General features: G+C 37.6%; 1 protein-coding gene across 6 annotated transcripts; it reads left to right on the top strand.

Annotated features, from left to right (window-relative positions):
• Nucleotides 1–264: 264 nt before the first annotated feature.
• Nucleotides 265–12,829, top strand: tbc1d30 (TBC1 domain family, member 30). Of its 6 annotated transcripts, XM_079622519.1 has the most exons (14): nucleotides 265–1,039; nucleotides 1,913–2,077; nucleotides 6,201–6,262; nucleotides 6,371–6,436; nucleotides 6,516–6,641; nucleotides 6,945–7,130; nucleotides 7,407–7,575; nucleotides 7,658–7,826; nucleotides 7,908–8,013; nucleotides 8,221–8,327; nucleotides 9,184–9,323; nucleotides 9,823–10,029; nucleotides 10,140–10,205; nucleotides 11,071–12,829. In XM_079622519.1, the coding sequence occupies exons 1-14, from the start codon at nucleotides 505–507 to the stop codon at nucleotides 12,012–12,014; spliced, it is 3,048 nt and encodes a 1,015-aa protein (XP_079478645.1). In that variant the 5' UTR covers nucleotides 265–504; the 3' UTR covers nucleotides 12,015–12,829. The 6 variants fall into 6 exon arrangements, with proteins under 6 accessions (XP_079478645.1, XP_079478646.1, XP_079478648.1 ...); XM_079622520.1 differs by lacking the exon at nucleotides 10,140–10,205 and having other exon boundaries at nucleotides 352–1,039; nucleotides 11,071–12,700; XM_079622521.1 differs by lacking the exons at nucleotides 265–1,039; nucleotides 1,913–2,077 and adding an exon at nucleotides 4,288–4,701 and having other exon boundaries at nucleotides 11,071–12,700.
• The last annotated feature ends 4,404 nt before the right edge of the window (nucleotides 12,830–17,233 follow it).

Below are 17,233 nucleotides of genomic sequence, written 5' to 3' on the forward strand. Positions count from 1 at the left end.
CACACACGATCCATATAGCCTATTTGAAAACATACAAACATATATTTAAAAAAAAACAGCAAATGTACAATTAAATATATATGTAGGCCTATATATTGTTTATGTAGGCCTAGATTTGTGATGTTTTATGTATTTATTTTGACACGTTAATTTACAAATAATAATTGTAGCCTATATTTTTTTCATTTGAAATATTTGTAGTGAAATAAACAAATAAGGCCTACTATATAGCCTATATTTCTCATTGACCTGTTTAGAAAGTTTGTTTCAAAAGTTTCGGAGGTGGGTTGAACTATTCCTGCAGCAGGGGCGCGCAATCAGGATTTAGACCGTTTCAGGAAGGAAACCAGAGCCTGGGAAAGGCGCTGCCAACCCCGCTCAAGTAATGGAACACACCCGGAACTTGAGTTCCTTATTGATTCATCTAAAACAATCTTTGGTTTGTACTAATGTGCAGCAAATGTGCACGAGTGTGTAATGCTGAACTTTAAAGAGCGGTAAAACATGTCTGGTGTGGACGTCGCTAAAGAAGAACTTAAGGAGATTGACATATGTGACAACATCTGCTCGGAGGAGGAGAGTGGAGTTTTCGTCAACTCAGGTGCGTCGTACCTTGACGGCTTCTCGGCGCTTCACAAATGGGTTTCAAAGGGTCGTTCAGTCTCAGATACAAACTATGAGTGCGCCAAAACAGCTTCATCATTATCAGTCTCACTATCCAAGTGCGCAAAAGAGCCTCATGGATCACCAGCTGGAGAGATCCGTATGGAGAGAAGAGGAGGTGGAGGGGGGATTCATGAAGCAGGTGTGTATTCGGATGAAGATGACCTGAGAGAGTCCCGGGCATCATCTATAGTGGAGTGTCTGTTAGTGGAGCTCTATGACACATACAGTAATAGCGTCCGAGGGGTGGACAGCTCGACCGAAGCCTCCAGCTCGGATGCCTTCCTGGGAAGGAGCAACGCTGGCTCCAACTTTCTTCAGGAACTTCAGGAGAAACACACTAGACGCCATCAGATGAAATACCTGACTCAAAAAGGTGAGCATCAATTCCCCTTTCAACTGATGTCAATTCAATCCAATTTATGTACTGTAATTCATCAACTACCGGTCAATTTTTTTTTTTGAATAATTAAGACTTTTCTGAAGAATCATGTGACACTGAAGACAGGAGTAATGATGCTAAAATTCAGCTTTGCATCACAGGAATAAATTACATTTTCAAATATATTTCGATACAAAACAGTTATTTAAATTGTAATAATATTTTACTGTTTTTCCTGCATTTTTGCCTTGGTGAGCATAAGAGACTTTTTTCAAAAACATAAAAAAAACGAAATTATTCCAAACGTTTGACCAGTATAGTGTATGTCTCATCCATTTCTTTTATAATTTATGGATTTTTTTCCTTTTTGTTTTTAGATCATGCTTTAAATAAATACATAGCAATATGAATAAATAAATTTAAAAAATCACCATTTTAACTTTCATAATTTTTCATACTTTTATTTTTTTTATTTGCAGTGCATTTCCATGTACACACAAAAATAGAGTGATATTATTCTTAAGTAATATTATATGTTATATGATTGGGGTGCGGTTTTAGATTAAATATAGTGTTGCAGATACTGCATGAGAACTTACCGGTACCCAGTTATAATGCCACTCTAAAAGCCAGTTAAATCTTAACCCTTTGTTTGCTGAAGTAATTTAATTGTTGTCTCAGGTGCTCAGGTTCTTTGTAGGCCATAATGACAGTTTACTTATAAAGATGTTTTGACAATCAGAATTATCTTAACCTGTCTACATATGTAGTGTTATTTGAACTCTCACAGCACACTCTATTAAAAAAAATGTTTTATCAAATTAACGCACATCCTTCAGATTGAAACGAGATTTATTTTGTGATCAGGTCCGGAGGAGCTGAAGTCGATCGTTCAAGAGGTGAAGTACCGCATCGCTGTACAGTCGGCCAAACTGGTGCGTCAGGTCAAGAGGAAGGACAGACAACGGCAGAAGTTTCAGAAGAACTGTGATATAGTCACCGCCTGCCTGCAAGCCGTCTCTCAGAAAAGACGTAATTACAAATCATTCTCTCATTTCCCTCCTCTTGCTGTCATTACTGTTCTGAGCAGCAGTATTAAAGGGGCCCGATTATGCCCTTTGCCCTTGTTTTAGGGCTCTACTATAGGTTTATATAGTAAATGGCAAATAGCAGAGTTGTGTGGTTGGACCTACACATCTTGACCTGCGGTTACAATCATAGTTTCTTGTTAGTATGACATGTGGACTTAAAAAGATCATGCTCTTGAGCAAGCAAAATAAGCAAGCAGCCTGTAGTACATTCTATATCTTTTATTCCAGATATATACACATTTTATTCTCAGACTTTTATGCCCGATTTCACAGACAAGGCTTAGATTAAGCTGGCATTAGTTCAATAAGGACATTTAAGTAGCTTTTATAAACGTTCCTTAGGAAAAAACATTACTAGTGTGCATCTTGAGACAAAAAAACATGGCACTGACATATTTTAAGATATGCCAGTGCAAGTTGCTTTCAGTTAAAACAGCTCAACAATGCCTTTTATTCTGGGACAGTCTGTGAAACCGGAGGTTAGTTTGTCAAGAATTAAAGCGCTATACTATTATATTCTAGATTGACAATACGTCTTAGCTTTCATTGATACTGGACGTCTGTTATCCTTCAGCTGTTTTGAAAGGATGCGGTGGTGTAATATGACTTACATAGATAATGGTTGCTGAAAGGCTCAGGCTCACATACTATATATCAAATGGATATATATAGGGTAGACCGCATTCTGAAATATCTTTTCGCTACCACAGGATTGACGACTCCTCACCTTTACAAGTCATTTATTTGCATTAGATTCAAAACACACACTGTTCAACATCCCTGCCGGTTTCAGAGGCGACTCATTCATGTGATGAGTTTATGACACTGACATGCAAATTAGCACCGTAACGTTGTAGTGAGCTCAAATTTGTATTTGAATTTTGCTCGCTAATTAGTCATCAATGTGGCCTTGCGTCTCTTAAATGTGTTTTCCTCCATTTTATCTACATGCAGCATGACAAGCACTGTCAAACAGGTACAGTATCAAATCACATCAGAACTATAGCACTATATGCTTGCCATTATTCAGTCTATTCATGATGCAAAAGGTGTGACTTTATACAGTATATACAGTAGTCGTGAACGGTTATGGATTTTGTTGTATTTGACATGTTTATTTTTGTAAACATGAGCAACGGTGTTTATCACTGTTGTTTTGTCACTAAATGCATGTCAGGAAAAATATATATTTATACATTTTCCATATCTGGACTATCATTCTTTCTGTCAGAAATGTTTAAACATCTGTCTCTCTTGTTAGTCACATGAGTTTGGGTAAATCAAGACACTTTTGGACAATCAGACTATGTTAAAAATGGTCAAATTTACCTGACTTTCTGTATATTGTATGGATGGATAGATAATTTGGAATATTCGGACACACTGTCGTTTAGCACAAAATAAGAAGCCTGCTTATTTACTTATTTTTCCTTATCTATATATATATATATATATATATATATATATATATATATATATATATATATATATATATATATCACTTTTTCATGATGTTTTAAATCATTATTTTATACAGAACTAACTTTAAACAATTTCCCATTTCCTCCAAGTGCCTTGAAGTACAACATTTCCTTTTTATAAAACAGATCCTTGATTCTGATTGGTTGAGCCGTGTTTGAAGCCCTTGTAAATTACTCTACAAACATACAATTGTGTGATCTCATTACTTCAGTATTACTGCTCCACTTAAAGTAAATCATTTAATGTACTAACACTTTAATAAAAGCAATAAGTAATGTGAAGCCATGGTCTTCAGTGAATGTATAACAGCTAAAGGGGATTTTAGCCCCTTAACTGTTCTAAATTCACCGTAAAACCACAACTTATTGCTAGTAAATCATTCAGATCACTTGAATTCATGACGATTCAACCATCTTATCCTTACTCTTATCTTGGGATTTAGCCTATAATAGGGTCCTAAGACTTTTTTGTGTGATTTTTGGATCCAGAGTATTTGGAATATCTTGTTCTTAAAGGTTAATGCTAAAGTTGGCAGCATGGCACTAGTCATTCATGTACTGTGCTGGCCATTGTTTTCCTCAGTTTCTCTGGCCCTTCCTCCAGAGCGGTCCCTCCTCCCTCACAACCCTGAATGTGACGCTCATATGTGGGTGTAGACGCGCGCATCACCGCGCTATCTCGCCTCTCCCATCCTGCGCGTTCGTTTCGATCACCTTTGATTATTTTTATGCTATTTATAATTATTATTCTTAAGGTACATACATGCATCTTCATGTATGAGGATAAATGACACTCGAACGTGTTCTTCTCTGCTTTATTGATAACATAACGAGTGTGATATTTTTAGATGAGATGATTCTCGGGATGAGAGAATCGTTTTAAATGCGCGGTCAAACGGACCTCGTCCTCACAGTGTTTTTCTCCAGATGAAGCAGGAAAGGTTTGTCTCCTCTAAGAGATCGAGGGTTTGTATGAAACGGCAGAATGCAGCTGGAGGAGTCGGTAATATTATCAGTAATGTGCTGAAGAAACGCAACGGCATCTCTAGAAGAGCGCCGCGCCTGCTGTGCACCCTAGAGCCAGGTGAATACAGCATGCATTAAGGGCATTATTTTTTTTATAATTTAGTCTATCTTTGTCCTGTGATTGTAGATAAAACTCTTTATTCCTAAGATGCCCATTTATTTTGCACTGTTATTGATTGCAGAATGGCATTTCTGTGAAAATTAGCTGACCTAAAGGGCCTTCGCTTTATTACTAAATAAATATATGATCAGCTATATTAATAAAATTGTGAACTACGTTTACATTAATAAATTTGAAATTGAGAAATTCTTATGGTTTTAGCTTTTAGGGGTCCTGAAAGTTTGAATATGCTTATTATGAAATCATTTTATATATTTAAATAGTATGCCTATTTATTCATTGATAATTGTTTTGAACGTTTCTATAGTCAAATTTATATTTTTAATGTATAAGATAGTCAGTACATAATACTGCACATGCTTCTCATGCTGACACATGTGTTGTGCCGAGCATGAGGGCTGGAGAGATGACGGTAATCATGTAGGTTAATCCGGAACAGCCTCGGCTGACGAGCGAAATAGATGCAGAAATGGTGCCACTCCTTTTGATCATTTATACCATTAAACGTTGACAGAGATGGACTCAGGTTGGTGGTCTAATTGTTTTATACACTGAAAGTCTATAGGAGAAATGCTGCTTCCTATTTCACATCATATTGGTGAGGTAGAGTTGTTTACTTGCGCGTTTGACAGGATTTAGCATCTTTAGCCATGGCTAATGTGAAGGTTACATCCATTTAAGGAATTCATCGTGTTGTTGTAGCTCTTTAACGGTCAATATGACTTCTTAACAATGAAAAAAACTTGTTTATTTCGTCGTAATACAGGATGGTGTCGTGATTCCGGAAGAAACAGTAGGCGGAAGTGGGGTTCAGCACCGCTCAGCAGTGGACAGCGTCATTTATCAACTATTCGATATCCAGCGTTTGGTTTCTGCGTCGTGGTCGATAATACACTTGTAGTTTCCAGTCATTTCTTTGCATTTTTTTTAGTGTTTGTTCCTGTTAGACGAAGAAGAGAGTAAGGTTACCTGCCTGCAATAATAATGAGTCATTGAATGAAAACAAATAGTATCTATTATTAATGGGCTAGTGACAAGTGAGGATGATAAAAGGACATAATTATTTTACAAATATACATGTTAAATATCTAGAATTTGAAAACGTGAATATTATGACCAATAACTCTTTTAGAGACCTGATTCAGTTGAATTTTTTTTTTTATCAAATAAAGATAATTGCAATTTATCCTGATATAATTTGGTAATTTATTTATTTAAAATGTTATTAATTTTAATTTAGTGTATATAATTAATTATTAATAGTATTTCAAAATCCACTCTAACTTACTTCAGATTATAACATTATCATATTATTTTCCCCATCCTGAGTGGTGATTACGCAACTACCCTTCATTCATTTGTTAATGAAACGCCTGCAGCTACAGAAGAGACGTCTTTATTTCTTTGTCTCACAGTTTGTCTGCCATTTATTGCAGGGGTCGACACCAGGTTGAAGTTCACTATCGAACCCTCTCTAGGCAAGAACGGCTTTCAACAAGTATGTATTAGATGCCTACTATGGCCCTAAAAACCTCAAACAGCAATAAACCAACAAATATGCTTTTGGTTTGCGTGTTGATTGTTTTGGGGTTGTTTTACTTTGCAGTGGTACGACGCCCTGAAAGCAGTGGCCAGACTCCCTGTGGGTATTCCCAAAGAGTGGAGGAAGAGGGTAAATGTGCTGGAAAATTCACTGTTTTCATATCTGTGAGATTTTACACACTGTATAATGTTTGGTTGTTTTTATATAGGTATGGCTGACCCTGGCTGACCAGTACCTCCACAGCATCTCCATAGACTGGGAGAAAACCATGAGATTTGCCTTCAACGATCGCAGCAATCCAGATGATGACTCTTTGGGAATCCAAATAGTGAAGGTTCATATCTGTAGTTATATGCAGTTATTTAACATTCAGATATATATAATAATATGAGGCAAGCAAACAAATTGTGGCTTTAGAGATATTTAATGGAAGGAAGATAAAAGGTTAAATGGTGAAACAGGATATTTGCTCATTGCAGTGCGTCAGTAAGAGGATAATGGAGCAGGATGTGTGTTTGTGTGTGTGTAGCACTGGATGGATGAGAACAGTGAGGCACTTGTGCGCGAGTGAGCAAAGTTCAGTGTGCTTGTGTGCATAGGTAAGTCACACTTTCTTTCCCCTTCTCTTCTATTTCAGGACCTGCACAGGACAGGCTGCAGTTCCTACTGTGGCCAGGAGGCGGAGCAGGACCGGGTGGTGCTGAAGCGGGTACTGCTGGCATACGCCCGCTGGAACAAGGCTGTCGGCTACTGTCAGGGCTTCAATGTTCTGGCTGCCCTCATTCTGGAGGTCACAGAGGGAAATGAAGGAGATGCATTAAAGGTTTACCTACATAATAATTCATATATATATATACATATTGTGAAGTATCACCATTTAATTGTATGAATTATCTTTTTTTATTATTTTAATTATAATTTAATTTGTTAATCAGTAATATTATTTGTTAATTCAAAATCCACTTCAAAAATTAACATGTGCCCCCCTCAGTTTAAATGAGCATGAGATTATGGACAGACACATTTTATAAGCAAGATGAGCTTTTTTCTTATATAAGCAAAAAGATAAACCTAATTATCCTCTATCGTTCCGTTATAGGTTATGATCTATTTGATTGATAAGGTGCTTCCCGATAGTTACTTCGCCAATAACCTGCGTGCCCTCTCAGTGGACATGGCCGTGTTCAGAGATCTTCTGCGACTGAAGCTTCCAGAGCTTTCTCAGCATCTCCACCACCTCCAGAAAGTAGCCAATCGGGAAGGAGGAGGTATGTAGCTCTAGCAACCCTGTACATATGTATAGATGCGAAAGAAGAATGTTTGTACCAGCTCAACTGCATTGTGTTTCAGGCAGCTATGAGCCTCCGCTCACCAACGTCTTCACCATGCAGTGGTTTTTGACCATGTTTGCCACCTGTTTGCCCCACCACAACGTGCTGAAGATCTGGGACTCGGTCTTCTTTGAGGGCTCTGAAATGCTGCTGCGTGTGGCTCTGGCCATCTGGGCCAAACTCGGAGAGTAAGTTCACCTAGAGTTGTTTGCACTGTCGACCAGATTGATGTGATACATTTGAGTGAGATACATTTTCAACCCTCTCAGGCGAATTGAGGAGTGCCAGACTGCTGATGAATTTTATAGCACTATGGGCTGCCTGACACAGGAAATGCTGGAGCACAATCTTATCGACTCCAATGAACTCATGCAGGTAAGACGGAGCATATAATTATTATCATGAAAAATGCATGATATTTTCTATGTAAACCTTATCATTTAGGTAAATCGGCAAGGAGTAACAGGTTTAATGTTCTAAAATTGTGTTTGAAAATGGCAAAAGCTTCTAGTAGTAGTTTATCTACTGTTTTTGGGGCTGATGGTGTGTGTGCATTATATGCACTTGTTTTCCTCCTGACAGACGGTCTACTCCATGGCCCCGTTCCCGTTCCCCCAGCTGGCTGAGCTCCGGGAGAAATACACCTACAACATCACCCCGTTCCCTGCCCCGGTCAGAGCGAACAGCAGGTATGAGAGCTGAGGACACTCGACGCCCACAGCACAGATTGCAACCGTGAGAGTTTTGCAGCCATATAAACACGTTACTACGAGCCTGCAGGGTGTTGTTTTATGGCACGTGTGTATATTGGCATGCAAATATCAAAAGCAAATGTTCTTATCTTGACAAGGTTTACACTCAGTTGAAAGATTATTTACGACTTTATTTTTCAAAGAAGAGAGCATTGATGCAATAAAAAAAATGTTTTATTGTTTGTTTTCTTTTATACTCTCTAATTTTATTTACCTTATTTTAAATATTTGTATTGTTAAATTGTAGTACATTTTGTTTATTATTATTATTTATTCATGTTTTTATTTCATGCATGGTTTTATTTAGTTTTTATATATATATATATATTTAATAAAATATTAAAATTATTATTTTTCATGCATTATATATTTTTTTCTTTTTTTCAATTTTCCGTTTTATGAATACATTTTTAATTGAATTATATATTTTATAATTCTTTTGTTTAATTTTTTGTTTTATGCATTATTCATGCATTTTATTACTTGTTAGTTTGTTTTTGTATTTTATTTTAAAACATTTAATAACATTTTTCAATTTAATTTAATATTTTTTATTTGTTGTTTTATATTTGTATTATGTATGCATTTTTTAGTTTCTTTTTCTGTTTTATTTTTAAATATTTAAAATATTTAATTACATTTTATTAATTTATTTTTACATTTTTACTTTTTTTTATTTAATATTTGATTTCATGCATTATATTTTATGTATATAAATTGTTTTTGTTGTTGTTGTTGTTGTATTTAATATATGTCATGCATGATATTATTGTATTGTTTTTCCTCTGTACAGTCTGGCACTTCATGGATGGGAGAGTGATGATGATGCTGACATGGATGATGAAGACTCTATTGTCACTGCCCTGGGCTGCCTGGGGCCTCTTGGTGGGCTTCTGGCCCCTGAAATCCAAAGATACCAAAAGCACCTTAAAGGTCTGAATCTGATTACATTTCATATTTCAAAATCTAGTAGATTTAATAGTGTAGCCTGAGGTTACAAACATGATTTATGTCTTTCTGAACACGGACTGACCACATTTATAAAATGCACAAGATATTTGATTTCGTAATGATTAACGATTTTTGAGTCACTTAAACTATACTGGCTTTGTCAAAGTAAGGGTGATTTCATGGAGTAATGCAAACATAAGTTCAGTGAATCTCACTCTGCCAAGCTAACCTTGGCAAGACCTGAAAATCCTTGACAATTCTGTCTGAATCTGCCCCAAAGGGATTTAATCCTCGATGCATTAGTCAGTTCTTGTTGAATCTGAGGTGGGTCGAGTCATTCAAGCTGTCTTTAATTACGGCCTTCAGTTCCAGTGCAACTAAATAAATGGAAGGTTTGGAAAGGAGCCGACGCAGCCGTTACTCTTGCACTCTACACATTATTATTTACGATGTTTGCTTTTTGTTTTTATCTGCTCTGCAGATCACAGAGGAGATCAGAGCTCTCAGGGCAGTAACATGGCCGAGCTCAGTCCCGGGGCGGTGGGCGCGGGACGGGCCGAGCATCAAGCGGCCATCAACAGCATGATGCTGGAGCGCATGAGCACTGACATCAGCGCGCTGAAGAAACAGTACTCGCGCATCAAGCAAAAACAACAGCAGCAAGCCGGGCTACTTTACATCCATTCAGGTAGCAGGATCATACTGATATCACAACCATTTTTTACTGTCGAAGATAAGTTCGGGAAGTGACAGAAGGGATATGAAGTGTTAGTCAGTATACTGTGGCATTTTTCCCAGGACCTCCAGTGGAAGCTGAAACTATTGAACCTCATCAACCCAGTAAACAGCAGAACCAACACACTGGTATTGATCTTCATGTGTCAACTATGGCTTCATTATACTGCAGATATATGGTGCTGGAGATCTGTTTTGATCGGTGTTGGGTCTGCTGGTGTATAATGCAATGAATTGCAATTTGTAATTTTGGTGATGGCTGAACTGATTAATCAAGGTGTTTTCTACATTATATTTTCTTTTCAGGGGATTGGTATATGCTAAAGGTGGTTAATTACCTTTTTTCCATTTATTAAAATATTGGAAGATGTAATTTCGCAATAGCACCATTACAGGACATAATAGAGACTTGGAACCGTGAAATAATAATAGGTCATATTTATTTTCACAATGCACAATCTTCTTTTTGCACAATTCATCACTGAACACTATATATATTTTTGTGTGCGTGTGTGCGTGCGTGCGTGTGTATAAAATATCTCTGCATTTTTCGGCCTCTGAAACCACTTTCCTTTTTTGCTGACATCACAAAGCCCCATTCTGTTTTCACCTTGAATATCACGTTTAAAGCCGGGTTCACACTATACAATTTTGAGAATCCTCTGAACCTAGGCTAAAATCTGTAGTCTTTGATCACTTGACATGTTCACTGACAGCTGATTAATGACCATTGGGATCAAACTTTTCCAAATTTGTGTCAGAAGTTTGGATTGATGATGAAAACTTTTTGACTGCCGCACAGTCTGACATGAATGACAACTGAGATCCTACAGTGTGACATGGCTTACTGCGTTCGAACAGTCTGACAAGCTTAAATCGTATAGTGTGCACCCTGCTTAACTCAGTAAACTCGGAAACACGATTTCATGTTGACTCTGACATTCTGTTTGCAATTACTGTTGTTTTCTAACTCTTTGTTATTGATTTTTCACAGACAAGTGTCCAGCCACCAGTATCCTTGCCTCCCAAATTGGTCCCTCCCCTGTGGTCAACCATCTTCTCTTGGGCAGGAAGCCCAGACCCGCTCAGCGATCCTCAAAGAATTGTATCATCCATAACGGTGGTGTTCCCCAAGCCCAGTCCACCCCCAACCAGGATCAGATGATGCAGCCAAGACATCATTCCCCGTGGCGAACACATGTGCGCGCACACCGCAGGAACATCGCCAGGGCGCGGGCGCAGCTCGGCTTTGATGATTCTCTGGAGATAGAAGACGATCAAACTGACACCAGCAAAACGGAAGAAGCATCTGAAGAAGGAGAGGAGAGAAGACTTGAGGAAGACAAAGAGCAAGAAAAGTTGGAGGATGGAGAGCAGGAAAAGTTGGAGGATGGAGAGCGAGAGAAGTTGCAGGATGGAGAGCAAGAGAAGTTGGAGGATGGAGAGCAAGAGAAGTTGGAGGATGGAGAGCAAGAGAAGTTGGAGGATGAAGAGCAAGAGAAGTTGGAGGCTGGAAGCTCAGATGTCTCTCAGCAAGATCACAGCACTGAAGAAGTAGAGGATCTCCAGCAGATCGACAACCGGCTGTCTTCTCTGGAACTGGAACCAGAGCCAGCTTCTGATCCACCTACACCAACTCCAGAACCGCAGCCGGAGCCCACGACCCCAGCTCAGCTCCCATCCACCCGCCGTCCCGGTTCAGACTCTTCCAGCTCAGAAAGTGGAAGCTCCCTCAGAAGAAGCCCATCAACGCTGGCAGGAGAACCTCCGAAACCTCAGCAGATCTTCTCTCCGTTCCCCTGCGTCAAAACCCCTCGCAAGTCCACTGCTGCAAGAAACTTGGGCCTCTACGGCCCAACTGCCAGAACTCCAAACGTGCACTTTCCCCAGATGAGCAGAAGCATGAACTGTGTAGGAAGCACCACGAAGCGCCGATGATGAGTTGTCGACTAGTGACGAGCACGAGATGTTTCTGTTCAAAACTCCCGAACAACCATGAAAGCACATGCATTCTGAACTCTAGTATGCTTCCAGATACTCCAAAATATGCCATGCGACATGCCATCTACATTTAGGAACCATATTGGATATATTAATGCTCCCATGAAGTTGATCATATGAATTTATGAATGTATTGTTTTGTTTTTTTAAAATGAGATCCTACCAAAACATCTGGGAATTAATACCCGGCAGACACGATCGGATGATGGTTCCACAAGCTCTTTCTGCATGTTCAGGTCACCAGTATTCGCTACAATGCACTGTGTTTACTCATATGCTCCAAAGCTAGGAAAATCACAATCACATTTATGTAAAATATCTCATGTTAAATGACTGTGGGAAATGCTACAGTTCTGCATTTATCCGTTTTCAATCTGTGACTTCACAATCAAGCCAAACCCTTTTCTCCTCACATCTCTTGATTGTTTCCTTCAGTAAATTATCAATTTGTCATCTGAATAATACATGTTATTGTCATTTAGTTTTTCTCTTTTTGGATGCTCTTGTTCTGAATGCTCCTGCGACTGAATGTTTCTCTTTATCAACCTTTGGTGCTTATGAGTAGTGAAGGATCACAGTAGTGAAGTGAAGGATCACGTCCCAGAGAATAAAATACATGCAAGTATGGAAAAAAACTACTTTTCAGTTTCTACTTATTGTTTCCTCTCCATTAAGTAATTTGTTTTTGCTTTCAGGTTGAAACTACAGTATTTTTTTAGGTTTACAACGACACCTATTAGGAATATAAACCTTAACTAAAACCACCAATATCTCACACTGACATTAAGTGTATGCAGTTTTTTCATTATTTGCTTTGGTTCCATTTTCACAATTAAGTTAATTCTTTAAACTCTTATGCTATTATCACAACAGATCATCAAAAGTGCACTTTTTAAAAACATTTCAGCATGTTCTCAATTGTGTGAGTACAATACACAAAATCACAAAGTATCCTTTACACTTTAAGTGTTTTTAATTTACAGTAACTGCCTTTCATAAAGCTCTTCAAATCAAACTTTTGATTTGCATCTATTCTTGTTCAGTTTAATTTATACATTTGTCTATTATTTTAATCCAACTGATATTAATGGTTAATCAGTGAATAATTTGGTACACCTATATTTCTATAGATATTGATTCTATATACAGTTTCTTTATAACGGGTATGTATAACCAAATGGAATGAATCTAACATTACATGATTTATAGATAATAACCACCACTATGTTCAAAGAGAGAGAGAGAGAGAGAGAGAGAGAGAGAGAAATTTGTGAACATATAGCAGGATAGAGTATACGGGAGAGTAAACAGTCAATGGCTGTGTAACATCAGATTGATCTGAGATGCATCCGTAGTAGAAGGAAGACAGATGGCATCAAACAAACACAGCATTTTTCATTACAGCATGGAGCAGATTCCCTTGGTAGAGATCTGTAAAGGTCAACTACAGTATAGATTCAGTCATAAACAGTGAGAACATTTACTCATTTGAACACATTGAATTATTGCCAGCAAACCTCATCGTGGCAGTTTCATAACTTCATCAAACCATTTGATAACACGCTAGATAGATACTTTTACAAACATGGATTCAATTACAGGAGTTAGAAATGTAAGTGTATTTTCTAATGTAGTAACTTTAGCCTGTATTACTGTAATTATTTCAGCAACAAGGGTGATTTGTATCTTTCATGGTTTTTGTTTGCTGTTGACTGAACTGATTGTTAAAAGTACTAAATTGAAAGAAGCTCATACTGTTGTGTTTCGGTGATTAAACTAAACTAACTATGTTCTCATTACATATTACAATAATCTTGTGTTAGAAACAATGATTATGTGGATTGAAATATTTTCAATCAACCAGCTGAAAATAACCAGCTGTGTTACAAGTGTCATCAGTTTGGATTTTTGTTCTGAGAGTTTTGAAAATGTACACCTTACTTGTGAAAATAGTACCAAAGCGAATAAAAAATCTGGCATTTCTATTAATAACTGAAATTTAAAATGCTATTAAAGCCTTCCAGGGTCTGGCTCAACAGGTGCTGCATAACAGGAGAATGAACCTCATTGGTTGGGTTCTTGCGGAAGCTCAAACGTGCTGCGTAACACATGAGAATGAAGCTCATTGGTTCTCCCACGTTAGCGATCATGCTTGAGCTTCTGTTTACAACAACTGATGTGAGAGTTGACGAAAGTTTAAATGTGAATAAAAGCCTAAATTAAATATGTTCATCATATAAAGTGATCGAGTCTCTTCAGAAATGTTGGACTAAACTGCTCAATAGTTTTACGACCTCTTTAAGCTTTAAAGTGTCAGTTCCGTTGCTGTCTATGGAGGGACAGAAATCTATCAGATTTCATTAAAAATATATATTTATTTGAGTTCCGAAGATGAACGAAAGTCTTACGGGTTTGGAAGGACATGAGGGTGAGTAGTAGTACTAATTAATGACAGCGTTTTCATTTTTGGGTGGACTAACCCTTTAAGAAATCCACCTTGGTTGATATACAACGACATTCACACATTCTTTATTGTGGCAACAGGTCCTAATGCTTTCAAGGGCTGCTGTATGAAGTCATAAACCCATTATACCTGCAGCAGAAGTCAGTCATAAAGGTAAGTAGGCCTACCCACTCTAAGGCGGCCATTGTGTTCCTTTCTTTCTTTTTTCTTCAGATAATACATTCAGCAGGATTTCTACATGAGAGCAAGCAAAAGGCTAGAGATTGTTTCTGACTGAGCTTTTAACAGTTATTGTAATGTCGACACCAGCAGCTGCTATTTTACGTCTTTCCATTTTGTTTTATATATTTTTAAAACGACTGAACACTAGATGTCGCTGTTGTTCTAGTTTTACCTCTCACGTGCCCTTGTGCTGTTTAGAAGCTGATTGTGACAACAAGAATTTTCCTATTATGCAGAAAACTTCTTTAAAAGCGTATTTATATTTCTACAACATGATATAAACAAATAGGCTATACATCACAATCACATTATTTCTCCACATACGTGAAGCTCACATTTGAAAAGATGACAAAGTCGTACTTTGTTTTTAACCCTCTTTGACAAAATGAGCTGAGAAAGATCATGCTGTGCTGATAAAATAGTTGTAATTAGGGTTATAAATTTAGATAGTCATAGATGTGCCATCGCCATGATCACCATGGTCTTCTCTTCCGCACAGAGATGTTATTGAGGTGACTGAGTTTTATTGTGGTGGTGTTCAGCAGGTGCCAATGTCTAATAATTGACAACAACATCTCATAATTGATCTATAAAACATAATACTGTTCATAAATCAGTATGAGGAAAGATTTTGCCTTGACACATGCTAATATAAAGATGCAGTATTAAAAAAAAAAGACCACAATAAAAGACATACATAAATCAAACAGTCCTTAAAACTCCTTCAACTCCAGTTTGTGTTTAATGTCTCCCAAAGCCATAAATAACCCCTGAGTGCCATTTGTGGAATATTTATGCATCTCTGTGACCTTGAGAAAATGCTGGATGCAGATTTCCCAAAGGATTCTGGGATGGTCTGAATTTAGTCTACTGATCGAATGGGCAGACGATCCTGTTGAGACTGGCAAGGTGCCCAGTTCTGCTTATATTTACTCAACGTACGTATGATTTCCTCAGGGGCCAATTTGTCTCTAAAGCAAAGGACAAGCAATTTACATTCGAATAATGCGATTGACTGAGTTTGTTTTTCTGGTCGCCTAGGTGTTGTTTTTAAGCTGGCAGGGGACAGAAATCAATCTGATTCAAATTAATATTCAAATTTCTTAGTATTTTGTGTGGAAAAACCACCTGATGATCATGTTCTCCTGCATGGTTTGGAAATGTTTCTTGTGTTTTAATGGAAGCTAGAACATCTGACCATAAGTACAAATAGTCAAATAATTAGTCACATCATTTTACTTATGATATTTTTATAGTGATATATATATATATAATTTAATAGGATTTTTTAAAACCTAAAAAGTTATTTAATCCCAAATTTTTCAGTGATATTTTTATAGTGATATATTTTTTATTGATATAAGTTATTTAGTAATGATTCTAGAATATGATCCACAGCTGAAGGTTTACTGCAATCTAATTGAAAAAAATAATAATAATATGAAAAGTAATTTTAAAGGTACAGAATTAACAACATGTATGAATTTATGTAGTTTATGTGTAGTTATCTTCTAGTCATTGATTAGCATATTCTGTTTTAATAATCTATAAATCGTGTTCCGGGGGTGGGGTTTATGTAAATTTTAGGGTTGGTGATGTCACTAACCCAGGATGAATGTAGTGTAGTCCCTCCAGCCGTTTGTTGTAGTCCTTAAAAAGCAATTTCTTTAAAAGGAAATATCTCCCTTTGCTTTGAACATTGAGCGTCGTAACTTTGCAGATGTTGTTCATGCTCAAACAGCAACATTACACATTAACTAAAGTTAAAAAAAGTGAAATCATAATCATCCACCCCTTTAAAAAAAGCACTGCATTACATGGATGTGCCATGATGATGCTGTGTAACAGTTGTGTTTCAGGTTTATTTGAAGTTCCTGTGGAAAGCCCCATTTCTATCCCACCCAGTGACCAAGTAATGACTTTATTCAGAAGCGGAGATGCTTCCGTTTCTCTCTAATTAACTGGCCGAGTGATGGCCACAGTAATCCCTCAATCCTGTGTCCGTCGGTTCAGACATGGATTATTTATCTGTCCCGGTCATACAGGAGCAGGGACTACATGCGTGAATCCCCACACTGACGTCCCCTTCCGCCCTGATCCTGCACAACTGCGCCATAATCTACACGTTATAATCCATGCATGCATGACGGGGCGTAATCACACTTCCTCTGCGCTTCCGGCAGGATTACTCTGTGAGGAAGCGGAGGCTTACACAATCTGTGTGTGTGTGTGTATGTGTGTGAAAGTTGAGCAGATGTGCAAAGAAAGATGTGCAAGAGAGTTCAAGGACCCAATAAAATGTATTGACAAGCAACAATTTGTTTCCTTTTGAAACTGGAAATTTGGGAAGGATAATTTTCGAAAGCCTCGTCACTTTTATCGAAAAGGCCACAGGCAGGAAGCGTGATTGATTTGCTACTTGCTTTTCTAGTTAAAAGCAATTAGAATTAGATAAGAATTTTTTTGTCCA

The sequence above is a fragment of the Phoxinus phoxinus genome (assembly GCF_949152265.1).
Source record: "Phoxinus phoxinus genome assembly, chromosome: 9".
In the NCBI taxonomy this organism is placed as follows: Eukaryota; Metazoa; Chordata; class Actinopteri; order Cypriniformes; family Leuciscidae; genus Phoxinus; species Phoxinus phoxinus.